Source organism: Plectrocnemia conspersa, unplaced genomic scaffold (assembly GCF_051122295.1).
Source record: "Plectrocnemia conspersa isolate PC_06_02 unplaced genomic scaffold, ASM5112229v1 ptg000011l, whole genome shotgun sequence".
NCBI classification, from domain to species: Eukaryota; Metazoa; Arthropoda; class Insecta; order Trichoptera; family Polycentropodidae; genus Plectrocnemia; species Plectrocnemia conspersa.
In genome coordinates this window covers 10,863,099-10,878,240 of record NW_028277175.1, presented here as the reverse complement: position 1 = coordinate 10,878,240, position 15,142 = coordinate 10,863,099, and the positions used below count along the sequence as shown (strand labels likewise).

The following is a 15,142-nucleotide window of genomic DNA, read 5'->3' as shown; positions in this document are numbered from 1 at the left end:
TATATACATACATATATAATATAAAATTAATATTTAAAAACAGACAGATAATTTAAAAATTAAAAGTTACTCTAGATAAGTATGAGTTATACCAGAAGAGTTGTGATGGAAAAATAAATGCTTTTATACATGAACACCCCTTCTGTGGTTCAACATACTTAGTGATAAAAAAAGCTGTTTATAAAATAATAGTGGCAATGTATGTGTGAAATATGGTATCGAAAACAAGCAGTGTTTGACCCATGATCCTAAAACTAACAGATTAAAATTCAATAATGAAACAAAGAGATGCATAAAGACAATAGCGATTGATTGACAGCAGAGAAATTGAAATTGATATAAAAAAATTTGGATTTAAGGCAAAAACCAAACAGGGTCGTAGAGGTGAAAATTTAAACGTGTAAGCACATACATTTTTATATATGCTTAAAAGTGCATATTTTGTGTGGTGTGAAAATAAAAAAAATATTTCTAATACATTCATTTTTTGCTTGCTTTTTAATGTGTTTTTTTTTATTATTATGAATTTATTCATAAAAAAACCTGATCGTTTATAAATCACGTAGATGACATTGATCTTTCTATCATAGAATAAATATTATAAATTGAATGACATGTATTAGTATGCTAATGAACGTTTATAGCAAATAATTTACATTTATAATTACTGGCAAATATTTACCTTGCTTAAAACTACAAGCAATATTTGTAAATGTTGTTTAAATCAAATTTAAGTATTAGTTACAATATTAAAATGTATTCTATATACATATATATCACAGTAACATGAATCTCATGCATGCGTCAAAATTTATTATTATATAAATAAATATCAACTTGTTTTGAATAAAAACTCGAATGACTGTTCTTCAAAAAGAAAACACCAAGGTCAAAATAGCACCGGGAAATAGCAAAGGAGTAAAATCAAAAATACTGTAATATATTTATTTGTTACGAATCTGATCATCATGATTGAACAAGTTTGATGATCAATGCATTTACAAAAAATATATCAAACATTCCATAAGAGCGCATGAAATGTTTTATTTTTAAATAAATAATATCTGTAAAATGCTATCAACCCATACATAAATTTTTCCAGCTCTTCGTAGCTATTACCGAAAACATTTCGTCAAAAAGCTGGATGGTTGTGTAAGGTGAGCGTTCTTAAATGCTGACGTACTAACCGCAACAGTCAAGGATAAAGGACACAGTCAAAACTTTTTAGAGAATTGCTGACACCACCCCCAAAAAATTAAATAGTGCTTTATTAATTTCACGGTACGTCAAAAATACAACGTTCCTAGTTAAAAGGCATTAGGATACAAATACGTATACGATCCGTACCTCCTCATGTATAAATAAGCAATTTTATCTGAAGCCTCTCTAACAACAAGGATACTTCGCTTTGGTAGGATTTTAGATAATAGAGGTAATAAAAATTTATCACAAATACGCATTGAAAGCGTAATAAAATTAATGTTTATTCGTCTTTACGACATGCCGTGAAGATTGAAATTAAGAACTTTCTTGAAGATTAAAATCACAAATCCTTAAATGGGTCATATTCTTATTCATATTCAACAAAAATTGTTCAGTGTCTTTACTAATGCTTTACAAATGTCTTATTACAATGTTACTGAATCTGTAAGTGTTTAAACTATGAAGAAAATAGTTCTAATAAAAAAGACAGCAGAAAAAAAAGTCTAGGAATCATGATTATGCAAAGAAAAAACTTCCTTTATCTTGACCAGTGTATATCAGACACTTCGAAACACATCATTCGAAATACATTTACGTTGGAAACTTTCATTAAGAACTTCTACTTTGAGATACGTGAGACCGAGACTTATAAGACCAAAGAAATAGCCGCTTCCCACTTTACATCAATTCAACAAGATCTTCGAAAAGGACTGGATTTTACAAGAACATCATGTATCTGTAAGTAAGTACACAACTTATACAGTTTTTATAATTATTGCAAACTTAATAATAAAAAAATGTTATATACGTATAAAAAATAGCGTGTGGAACGGGAATCTAGGACGCTTCGATTCTATGTATCCAACAAAATGTGAATCGACAATAAATTGTTAATGAAGTGACACGCGCTGCGCATACCAAAGTCGAGCACCTTTTAAGCATTATCGCAAACTTTAATGATGTGCATTCTAAATATATACACCTGTAAAAACTTTCGCCTTAATTATAAGGGAAGTAGTAGCCGTTTGCCAATCGAACACATCCACAATGGCTTAAGGTACTTTTTTGAAAATAGTGAATCCGCATTTGTGCGAATCAAAAATACTATTAAGTTTGCATTACTTGCATATGCATCATTAATACATAAAAAAGAAGAGCAGAACAATTTGCCAAAATTTGACGTAAATTCATTTTGGAATATTTTTACTTTATACTAAATTGATCTTAATTGTGATTAATTATACATTTGTCGGGTTTTTAAAATATATTTATTTAAATTTACGCAATAATGGGGTGACAAAAAAATACGTTATTAAGTCATAAACATCAGCAAGTCAGTTGCCTCTTTTGTCATATCAGCTGATTCGAAACAAACCGGTCTGAAAATATATTACTAATATTAAATGAGACCATAATCTTCCCGTAAATTTTGATACACAGCGTGTACAGAATTGTTATTTCTGTAAAGCAATTAAACAATTTTAACGCATTAAGCTGTGGTGAAGCGATCTAGCAAAATAACATTTGTTATTTTGAACACGCATTATTATTGACAGCTGTCTGATTTACAGTGCCGCTAACGTAGGAAACTCGAATTGTATCACCTTGTATATAAAAATAATGTGGCTACATAATGATAATTGATAATTTAACAATGAATGCGGTTTTAGTTTTTTATTGTTGTTATAAAATTGCTTCCTCAAACATAACATCTAATGCAATATGATTACAATTTGGAGATTGACGTCAAAGATCTGGTTTATTTCAGAATGCGCTAATTGAGTGTTTTATTTTTGTGCTTTTATTTTAATAAAACGCTAATTTGAAACAGTATCCTGCTAATGAAACTCTAATTTAATTTGCCAACCCATGCTTTTAGCATCAACCGCTCTCGGACCGCTCTTGGTAACCACTGGCGCGTGCCAGGCCGCCGACTCGGCTGCACAATCCTCGTGCTTGGATTTTCTTGTTTTCGTTACCAGTCACAAACGAGAGCTGACATGAGTCAGCTGCGTTTGAACAGTGCGAGCAAGTTTCTTTGTTGTCTTCCGTCAAACTCAGCAGAGTATCAGAAATCCGTTGAAATTGTGATTTAGTGATATTGTAGGAGACAATAGTGAACTTTCGATTGAAGCGTAATTTATAACTTTTCGAAATGCCGAATAACGGTGACGTCACGAAACTGCTGGAGAACTCCCAGTTCTTGGCTGAGATGCCGAGCAAATGCAGGTTCAAGGTCGTCGGCCTGGTCAAGTGGCTGAGGAGCGATCTCAGTGCCTCTGGTGCGATGGGAGACGAGAACGACGTAACTTTTGCGGCTAGGGTTTTGGAGCTGAACAAAATGAACATGCACAGAGCGCAGAGGTTTTTGATAAAATATTTCAAGAGCAGATCTAACGAGGGATGTGAGGATATATTCCACGATAGAAACGCTGAGAGTGAAGAAATCTTGACCAGTTGTCAGAGTGTGTAAGTGCTATTTTATTAACTCATAAAATAAAATTTTAATAACTATGTTTAAATAGTTGTACAATAAAAGTTATAATGTAAAACTATAATGACTATGACTAACGACTTACATCACTTTACTCAATGGAACGTAACGATTTTATGTTTTAAGCCGGAGATTTTTTATATATTTTTCGACAATGCGGAAGAACAGCTAAATTTATCGTTTCTATTGCTCTTTACTTAAATTCCTAAAACTAAATAACGTTCTCTTATAAATATGGAGATAAAAATAGATTGCAAAATATATACATAATAAAATATACACTCAATATATTATAGAAAAAAATAATATTAAGTGAGAGTCAATTCAAGTATTATACTTTCTATTGATCCAGAATTTGTATCATACTTTTATCAATTGGCTCTCATGTCCATGTAAAATTATAAGGTGCTATATCAATAAAAGTATTTTAATATTTATTAAAGATGCGCCGCAAGTAAAAAATATTAATATCTACTACCAAACTTTCACTGACGTGAACAATTGCCTCATTTGTGCTCCCATCTCCACCGCCACTATTTGACATGGTCTATAAAAATAAAATATAACTTTCGGGATGCACAGAAGCATTTTTTGAAAATAAAAACTAGCATTTAATTTATCGCATTTACTAAGGAATTAAGAAATTGGAATTCTAACGAATGAATGTCTCTGTTAGTAATACTTTAATATCATAACTGTTAAATGTATTTATAGATCTATGAGCAAACTATTTGTACACCTATGTTAGTTGTTGTGTATTTTATGATTCATAAATTATAATGAGATTGCCATAATTACGATTTATTTATATAGATACTAGTTATCTATATTTTTTCAAATTCAAATATAGTGTTCTTATTTCATTGAGACTTTATCGCTGTCACAGTGACCATGACAGTATTCATTACCATGTTGGTAACAACACGCATGTGTAAAATCATTAAATTTACATTACTTAAATATACATACGCATTTATTCACAGTCAACAATGACACATAAATCACGATAATATATCTAAATGATAGATGCATTATAATTGTATAGTTTATCTTATGTATTTTAATGTCAGGTTTAAATTTAACCGGAAAATCGAGGCGTTTTACCGCATGTAATTATTTGTTATTAACGTTCAAAATTTAAGCTGACAACAAAGAAGTTTAGCAAATTATATTTGAGCGAAAAAAATGCAGCTACTTCCTTGATGGTTGAAAATGGATTAACGATGTTGTTGTGTAACGTCATGGAACAATGCTTCCTACATTTTATTAATTAAAAAGTCAGTGGTGCTCTAAAAGCTTATTTTTTAAATACGGATATCTTCAATTAATCAACACAGTTATAAAAAACTTTAAAACTCTAGTGTGAAAAATGATATATATATTAAATGCATAAGACTCAAAGAAGAGAAAGTTAACTGACAGTTTTGTCACAAATGAGTTACATACAGTTTAATGTTCTCTTGCGGGAAAGCGCTTAAATTTCTATACAACAGCTAGAAAATGTGAAAACATATAAAGAACTTTAGTTATCTGTAGGAGCAAGTTTAATTTAACTACTCAGGTAGAATATTATTGCAATTTTTGTGCTTTGGCATTCGGTTTTTTAGTTTGCGTGTATTTTATTTATAATAAAGATAATTTTAGGGGAGAATAATATAATTCTAATATTTTTTATTTTGTAGAGAAATCAGTTAAAACATAAATTTATATACATTTAATTTTCAATCAAGTTATGTTATGTTATTAAATTAAGACCATCGTGACCAATGCGTCACAATGACCAAAAATCAATTTATCAGTATTATTAAAATACAAATATGATCAAAAAAATACATTATAAGAAAGAAAAAAAATCATAAAATTTTAACGGTATACGGTCGCTCAAATAACTAGAAAATAACCAAATTAAATCATCCGAGCAACCTGCTTTAATAATAACCCATGACAAACCATGTCAAAGGCTTTCTCAAAATCCGTATATACGACGTAAAATTGAATTCGCGCATCAGGAGATTTTGTCACCGTTGTAGTAAAAATCAGAATATTTGTAAGTACGGGGCCAAACCATGCTGTTGGTTCAACAAAACTTTTACACTTTCTTAATTTACTATTTATAAATTATTATTTTTAATGAAATATATTTTTTTTATTTAAAAAATATTGTTTAAATTCCACTTCCTATCATTGAAAAAAATATTTTACATGATCATTCAGCTGAAGTTATTAAATAATATTCAGTTTTCACAGCAAAAATCATAGGAAATGTTTTTTTACAATTTTAATCACTATCCTGATGATTCAGGGTAATGAGCGTTTTTTTAATATCAGGAAACCACATTATTATCAGTTAATATGTCATTGCATTGTATTCTTTGCATTTTTACTCCTAATTTATTTTAAAATTTTACTATATAGTTATTGGGATTTTTTTGAACCATTAAAATTAATATCTTTGATTGGATTCATAGTACATTTTTTTTATACGGTTTAGTTTATTTGTGGTACATTTCTAGCAAATCTCGTAAAAATACTTTTACAATAAGTATTGAATAAAAAAATTGTTTAAGAAATAATTATTTAAATAAAATAGAAATATAGTCCTTAAATAATCTTTGCTGAAAATAAAAAAAATTGCGAAACTTTTTTTAAAGTAAAATTTGTATCAAGATATTTAAAAATGTCAGACAAAATATTTATTTAATACAGAAAAATTTAAGAAATTGTATATTTTTTACAATCTAATATTAAAAATAAATAGATTTGATTATCCCTTAAATAATATTAAACAATAAATTTACCATAAAAATACTGATTTTACCTATTAGATATTTTTTACTGTTATATTCGTCATATTTTCAATGCTAATATCATAATGATGATTTTTTGTTAGAATTTTTAGTTGGTAACCCAACGAAATATTGTATTTAGTATACGTCACACTTAACCATAAAAAATATTATAGAAAAAAATATGCACGCTAGCAAAATTTACAATTAGCAGCATTCGGTTTTGTACATCTCTATGATAACATTTATTTTTATAAGTAAAAAATATAAGAATATAAAATATGTGGTTTTTGCATATAAGGAAGTAAGTAAGTAATTATAATATATATCTAATGTAAATATTTTTTAATTAGTTCAGATATTTGCAATGTATTTGTGCAAATAATATGATCATTCATATACGTAAAAATAACCCACTGAATATTTTGGAAATATTTTATAACATAAAACGTTAAACCTAACGAAACGATCATTTTATTTATATTATCAAAATCTATTCACAGAGCAGTATGTCTACAGATTTTTTTTCAAGTTTTGGCTTTAAATATTGAATATTATTTTATTATGGTGTGACTTTTTTTCTTGATAATTTATATATGTTTCATTAATTAATCATTGTAAGCATGATGAATATTATTACATGTACTAATTGAGTCAACACGTGAGTCAAAGGAAACATATTTATATGTGCTGTTAAATTTCTTCTTCATTATTAAATTTATTATTCATACATGAAGAATAAGAGTATATTTAAATAAGAAATAAAAACTAAAATATATAATTTAAAGCATTTTAAAAAACAACACCTATATATAATACCGAGCAATTGAAATCAAATCGTTTACTCTAAAATATGCTATACTATTGTATATTATAAAAAGTTTCGATTATATCGCTTAGAAATTCTAAGAGGTCTTTAAGATAAAAAAAATTCAAGAGAGATTTCGTAAAATGAAAGATGTTTACAGACTGAAAAATGATTCAATTTTATCGCATCTCAGTGGTTGACAGTTTAATTCTATGACAATCTAAAGTTTCCTTACAATATGAGTAATACGTATTAATAACATTGAAATTTTTATTCTCTTATCAGATTGTTATTTTGTTTGCGTTTTATTTTGCAGGTACATGTTCACAATTCCCAGACTGACCGACGACGGTCACAGAATAAATTTCATGAGACTCGTTCCAGGCGTTTCTTTGGAAAATTTTGACCCTAGGGCGTTTTTCAAAAGGTTTTTCATGGTTTCGGATATCAGGTAAATATAATTTTAATTCATAAAATTTAAATTAATAAATTTTATCTAAGCCCTTTTTTTATTTTTTTAGATTCAAAGAAGATACTGAATGTAAAGGCGATATATTCCTGATAGACTTGACGGGATTCACATACTCGCATGTTGTGAAAATGTTTAATAGCGGACTTCTAAATACGTTTATTAAAAATTTAAAGGTATAACTCCATAATAAAATAAATATTTTCATTATATATATTCTTCAAAATATCCCCTTAAAAAAATACTAATTAGTAAATAATCTTTAAGAGAATTTTCTTTTATAAAAGATTGGATCATATTACAAATTATATTAGCATCTTAGTATATTATAGTAATTTAAAAACATTCAAAACTAATCTAAGATATTTCAAGTAATATTTTTATAATTTCACATCAATATTAACATTAGTTAAATACTGTAGTACTCAATAAAAATATAAATTAAATATTTTTTTAAGTAGATAAAGTGCTTATGCACTATAAAGGTACATCACTATTTTATTTTTTTAAGTAGTTCAACGTTAAGTACTTTCATAGCTTATTTACTATATATAATACATTGTTTTTTGTACGTAGTACGAAATGTTAATATAATAAAATTTATTGAAAGTGGATAAATATAATTGCAAAAATGTTAGGTTCATCCTGTATATCGACGAAATATTTTATATATGTATTTATATTTTATTTTTTAGGACACGTACCCAAGGCGGACGGTCGCAATACATTTCATGAATGTTAAATCTTGGCACAGGAGAGCCATAACATTCGCGTTAAAAATATCAAAAGCTGGAAAGAGAGTAAACAAAAAGATTGGATACCATTCCGAAAATGAAGATTCGATAGAAGGCTTTGATACCACAACAGACAGAGCATCTCAAGTGTTTCAAGATTTTAATGGTATATACTATTATAAATATTATATCAGACTATGATAGATCCGTTATTAAAATGTCATATTTAATTTTCACAGATATTTGGACAAAGAAGATAATATCTTACTGTCCGTGGTTCGAATCGATGGAAGCTGCCCAAAGAACATTCGTTCCTAGAAAAATGAAAAAATATAAGGAAGAAAAATTCGAGGAAAAGAAAAAAAGTGAAAAGACAAACGTATCCAACTATTCGGAAGTATTTACATATCTAGAATTAGATGGAGCTTTCAGACAGATGGAATTAGACGATACTGAAGAGATGTAATAATCTTAAAGAACGATAAATCGATTTTTATATTAAAAATTAGTTATTAAACTATCGCATTTCTCATTTTACGGACGAATTTATATTTTAATCACTATTTTAACGTAGCTTTAAGAAAAAAATGTTCCAAGAGTATAATTTTTGTATGATTTTTATACATTTTTGTAATAAATTAAGTATTGTATTTGTATTAATTATTTTTAATTATTTACGAAATTACGTTGCTTATCAATGCTCGGCATAATTATTTTTAATATTAATAACCTCGCCCGTTTTGGACGTTTTAGCCGAAAATATAAAAACAAACTCGCAAAAGTTATACAAAACTTAGCAGACTGTTTTGAAAACATCAAACGATTCCTAACGAAGAAACCGACTAAAAACGGGGCTTTGCGAAAGTTTAATCTGAATTAAAATCAATTATTCACTAACGATTTTAATAAAAAGCCACAGTGAATTTTAAGTAAGTTTATAATTGTTTTCTAGAACTTGCGTTTAAGTTAAACGATAAATTTAACCTTAAGATCATAAATTAAAGTATAAGGTTGAACAGTTGCTCTGTAAAGCAGCTTACAGGTAAATTATATACCAAACAAAAAAGCACAGAAATAGTCATGAATTAGTATATAATATTTAACACAAATTACAAAAACGACATAAATAAATTTTAACTTTAACGTAATATAATATTATATAACACGAAAAAATCTTTTATCAAAAAAAAATCTGTGGAAATGTTAAATTTTATATGGTATTATCATTATTTATAAATATAAATAAATAAGTAATTACAGGTCAATGTACCAATTTTTCAGACTTATTTACTTATGGTAACAATTTAGATATAAAGTAGCTACGGGAAGTAATAAACCTCAATAATTTGTCTCATAATTTCACACTACTCTTTGTTAAGTAAAATAATTATGTGTATCTATTTATATGCTGTGTTTTCACATATTTATCTTATATTAAAAATAATGTTAATTTTCTATTATTATCATATAGACATGTTTATTTTTTTACTATTTTTATATGATGTTTTTCCATCGTTTTATTTTACCTTTATGCACCTTTCTAATAAATTACTACTTACTGCGTTTTATGTATAATAATAAGTTTTTGGTTTAGAATTAAAACAATCAAAAGGATTTATTTTAATATTTTTCCCTAAAAAAAATGTTTTATTCAAAGAAACAAATAGTAGTTGGAAAAGACCAATTGCGGTGCATAAAGGGGTGCAATAAAACGCCTAAACCAAGGTTTTAAATTGTATGTCAATCTAGCAGTATGTAGTTATGCTGAAGAATATTTTTTGTCTATTCACCCACGATAGTTTTATTTCAATTAATGCACTTAAAAGTTTACTATACACTTTTACCGTCACTATTTCATATTATTTTAACACTATAAAATAAGTAATTCTACTGGATATGCACTATACACAAAGAAATGCAATTTTATGGTGCACTCTAGATTTATGGGTTGAAATTGATTTTTTGCGTAAGATAACCATTATTTTTTTAATCAGGTTTGAGTAAAGAAACTATTTTTCGTCCCCAGTTTTTTATTAGAAGTCCATAGTAATATCGATAAGGATAGCTATTATATTTTTAAAACATAGTGTAATATCCATGTGCAGATAAACTACTGTCAATATGCGAAATACGACATCTGTCTGTACTTCTACTTATTTATTTATTTCATTATGTATTATATTTATATAATAAATAATGAATTTCTCCCTATAGTATTTCCCCCTAAGAGGTAAGTTAGCTTGGTTTTTATTTTTGGGCATACCCAAATCATGTTCTAAAACTAAGTTTGGGTTTGATCAGCAATTGGACGTTCCGCAACTATCAAATTGCATTTCATAGACATTATAGAGCAGCATATAATTAGTTAAATTATATTTTTGCTGGTAGAAATATATATTAACTGGTGAAAATGTATTTGGACTTTACTAGTCAAAATATAAAATACACATTCACTGTAACATTTATACAGCGCATGTAAATTAATAATGATAAGTATGTAAATATATATATTAATACATATGGAAAAGTCGATATAAGCACCTGTCAGATATATTATATTTTTACTGATAAAAATATATATTTACCAGTGAAAATGTATTCCGATATGTTTTTACTGAAATTACATATATAAAAAAATATTTTCGGGATAGATTCGAGACTGTTTTTTTAGAATTTTTTTGAGAATTTTTGGTTTAGAATAAGGGACGTATTTCAGATTCTTTTCTGGCCATATTCATGGGGAGGCAAATGTCCCTACCTGTCCCCCCCTAAATTACATCCCTGGCCGCAACAACCTGTGACTTTTATCTGTTCTCGCAGATAAAGATGACATTGAAAAGTTTACGCCCATAGATTATATAAAAGTAAAATCGTCGAGTAAGCTGTCTATATTATATCAAGCATTCACAAATGTGAGTCAAAAAAATTCTACTAAAAGTGTATTTTATCCGATGGAGATCATTTACAATAATACATTTTCTCATATTCATAAAAATACTTTTCGATAAAAATGAAAGTTGCAGTATTTTTATTATACCTCATACATAGTCTACGCTGTGTGATCAAAGTGTTTCCGCCAATCGGAAATGAAAGAGTTAAACAAAATTGGTACTACATGGCCAAATAAGCTTTCTTCTATCGAAAATCGTTGAGTACAACTTTTTTTCATAATATTCAGAAAATGATTGGCTTTACGCACAAACACGCCTCAAAGTGTTATTTAAATAAAATAAAAACGGTAAAACACATCCTGGTGATTTTTATGAAAGAGAAATTATGATAAAAATATTTGAAACATTAGGATCAATACATTTTATACGGAAACTTTCGAAGCCAACTCTATGAATTAGCTTTTTATACATTATACGGGATATTTATATATTATGTGAAACTAAGTTTAAAAATCAATAATGCGTGGAAGTCCAGCTTGTATAAAGTGTGTGGGTTGTTACCACTTGCGTCATTAGTCATAATTTAGCGGTCACTATAACGACCGTTTGAACAACGAAAAGATAGATCGCTTAAATTACAACATTAAAAGTTTGAACAATAAGTCACATAAATGAAGAGAGATCTCAGTAACACAAAACAACTATTATAATTGTTTTGTATTCAGGACTATATTATAGGTGGCCTATTTATATGTATTTATATAGGTTTATTATGGCACTCTGGTAGCACTGGCGTAATGGAGACTCTACTATTGTCAACGCTGACGGGCTCGCACGCCAGTGCAGGTCCCGCCCACTCGTTCACTGGTATAAACATGTAATTTCAAACCGTTAAAGAAAATACCACTGCAGTGGCGCAATCTGTGTCTAATTGCCACCCGTCATCTCCCGTCGCCAAACTATCATTCGATATTTACTTTAAAATTTGACCAGAGACAAACAGAAGTTAAGAGTTAAACCACTTATGCCACTTAAGGTGACTAGACTCGAGACCAGCTGTAAAATCTCCACAGTAAAAATACAAAATAATTAATTCGCTGATTTTTAGATCACTACATTCTTCTTATTACAATACTTTGTAAGCATCATCACTAATAAATAAGATTGAATAATTAATATTTACTTCTTAAGCAAGTAAATGAAGTATAATATTTTGATAGCCGCAATATGAAAAAAAAGAGAAACAATAATTTGTATTGCATTAAAATATATATATAATATATTTTACAAAAAATATTACTTAAAACCACGATAATTAGCAAAGTATTTAAGATGTCAATGGTTATTGTAATAATAAGTGAAAAATTATTATTTAAATATCTTTTAATTTTATCAAAATTTCTGAATAACTAAAATAAATTTAATATTTTTATATTACAGAAAAATGCAATTTTAATTTTTTTTATTTTATAAAATATTTGATTAGCGCCACCATGCGTTATGAGCAAAATTTTATCCGCCACCGCTAGATGTCTATAATGCTTTAGTGCTCGCGCGGGGGATTCAAAAGATGCACAGTACTTAACCCTTAACAAATTTAATATGTACGAATATCTATAAATAATAATGTAAATATATAATTCAATAATTTTTATTTAGTTACAATTTGATACAAAATTCAAAAGTATTTTTTTAATAATTTAATTAAGCAAATAAACCGATTTTTAATTCATTGATATTTACTCAGTACGCGATTCAAAAACATTCATGTAAAATATTATGTAAAATCCCTAACACTATAGCAAAGCTTAGAACCCATATAAGAGAGTCAAAAGCTAAATAAAATCTTAAATAGAAAAATCTTTGCTAGGTTTTAGAATATCTAAATATATGCCAACACTTTTGTTTGGTGAATATAATGAAAGAGCAAAAACTCGAGAGCACTTGGTACTTGCTATATGAAAATCTTATCGAAAAGCATGGATAAATAAATATTTTTTTTTAAACTGATTTCGTCATCATTTTATAATAGACAAATATTGCAGAGGTACCTATCATTTAATATTTTTTGTTAATTTGATAAAAACATTTAAATAACGTTCCTTTCACCTAGCTCAACTTCCATTATTAAACAAAATAGATCAAGGTGTAACACTTACATTTAAAAAGTCAGTTAGGGCTGTTGTTGGACAGAACGTAAAATCGTTAGTGCAATTCTGAAAAGAATATGACATTTATAAATCTGTTAAAAATATTGATAATGCTTCGAGTGAAAATTTGATTTATGTACATAGTATATGAGTTAAATATATAATATATAAATATATGCTTACTTCAGAGTTTGTTGATGATGGTATATAAACTGAAGAAGTTACCTATCCAATTATTATATCACTTAGATTATAATATTCGAAGTCTGGAAAAAGAGTATTCCCTTAACGAAGATTTGCAACTCAAGAACTAAAAAATGAAAGACCTTTTTTATTTAAATATAATCGAGAACGATTTGACATAAATAATATATATTAATATAATATAATAAAAATGTATATGGCTATAAGCCTAACACTACATAAATTTAAGTAAAAACTAAATATTCTGTGTATATTTATAATATGTACGTATTTGAATTAATATTATTTTTTACATATTGCTTTATTTTACATATATATATATAAATACATACGAATATTTTATTTTATCTTATCCTCTGAAACTAACCGTATTTTGGTTTCCGATTTTATTTTGTAGGGTTGCAAATCAGTCTTGAAACGTATTTTAAATATCTGATTCTCAGTAAATCCCTACTATTGCTTCAAGCAAATTTCACCGTGATAAGGTATGACACTAAATACTGCATCAATATCAGAGTCTAAGATCTGATACAGTGAATAGTTATATTTTTAATACCTATTTACTTTAATTACATTTTCAATTCACAACAGAGAGTGACTAACAAAAATCTGAATTTCGTTGTTATTATTTTTTCAAATAAAAATGCATAGCAACTAGATTGTTTATATTGCATAGCAATTCCAAGTATTTGTTATTAATAAACAAATAATTGTTCAGTACAATAAATAGATTTTCAACTTTGATTGTGTTTTTCATGCTCATTAAATCGAAAAATTATTTCGTCATTGTCAATTGTGCAGTGTCATAGATAGCCATGAACTCAAGGTATGGACTTCTAATAATTTTGAAGCTAAGATTTTTTTTAAATCGATACTCAATAGAGTAATTGCAAAAAAAACGATGAAAAAGGTTTTGTTATGTATGTAAAACGACAAAATTTAACAATAGAATTTAAAGTTGTTAATAGTACGATAGACAAGTGGTATAATCAATGACTAATACCCGAAATATCTGGGTTTAAATCTAATGTGAATCATGGGATGTGTTTTTTTTTAATTTTTATTGTGTCTGGGAGTTTAAAATCATTTCATCCTAGATTAATTAGGTTTTCTTGATTTTTTTAATCTTAATGATAAATCTTGTGATAAATAATTCAAATTGAGGTATGAAAAACATATAAATAAAATAAAGCACCGTTGCATACATCGTAAAGCATTGATGGTCAAGAACTTGCCAGAGAAACAATTATTGCAATCATTAAACCAGTGCTGCATCATCATATTTTTTATTATATATAAAAATAATATTAAATATAATTATGCTCTTTATATTTTTATTTTTTTTGGAACATGAATCTGTATTGTTTTAGACTGAAATACGCTGGCTATTCTAATGCAAAGTT

At 27.4% G+C, this 15,142-nt stretch overlaps 2 protein-coding genes across 2 annotated transcripts in view; one reads left to right on the top strand and one right to left on the bottom strand.

The window, feature by feature from the left end:
- Positions 1–13,595, bottom strand: part of Orco (odorant receptor co-receptor) — a 52,357-nt gene extending 38,762 nt beyond the window's left edge. The window contains exon 1 of the mRNA XM_088196818.1: positions 13,545–13,595. The gene's annotated coding sequence lies outside the window, so the exon portion shown is untranslated. The remainder of the gene's footprint in view (positions 1–13,544) is intronic.
- On the top strand, positions 3,184–9,150 carry LOC148229501 (uncharacterized). The gene is made up of 5 exons (XM_088197568.1): positions 3,184–3,672; positions 7,608–7,742; positions 7,813–7,936; positions 8,456–8,660; positions 8,734–9,150. The coding sequence occupies exons 1-5, from the start codon at positions 3,359–3,361 to the stop codon at positions 8,958–8,960; spliced, it is 1,005 nt and encodes a 334-aa protein (XP_088053694.1). The 5' UTR covers positions 3,184–3,358; the 3' UTR covers positions 8,961–9,150.
- Positions 13,596–15,142: the final 1,547 nt, after the last annotated feature.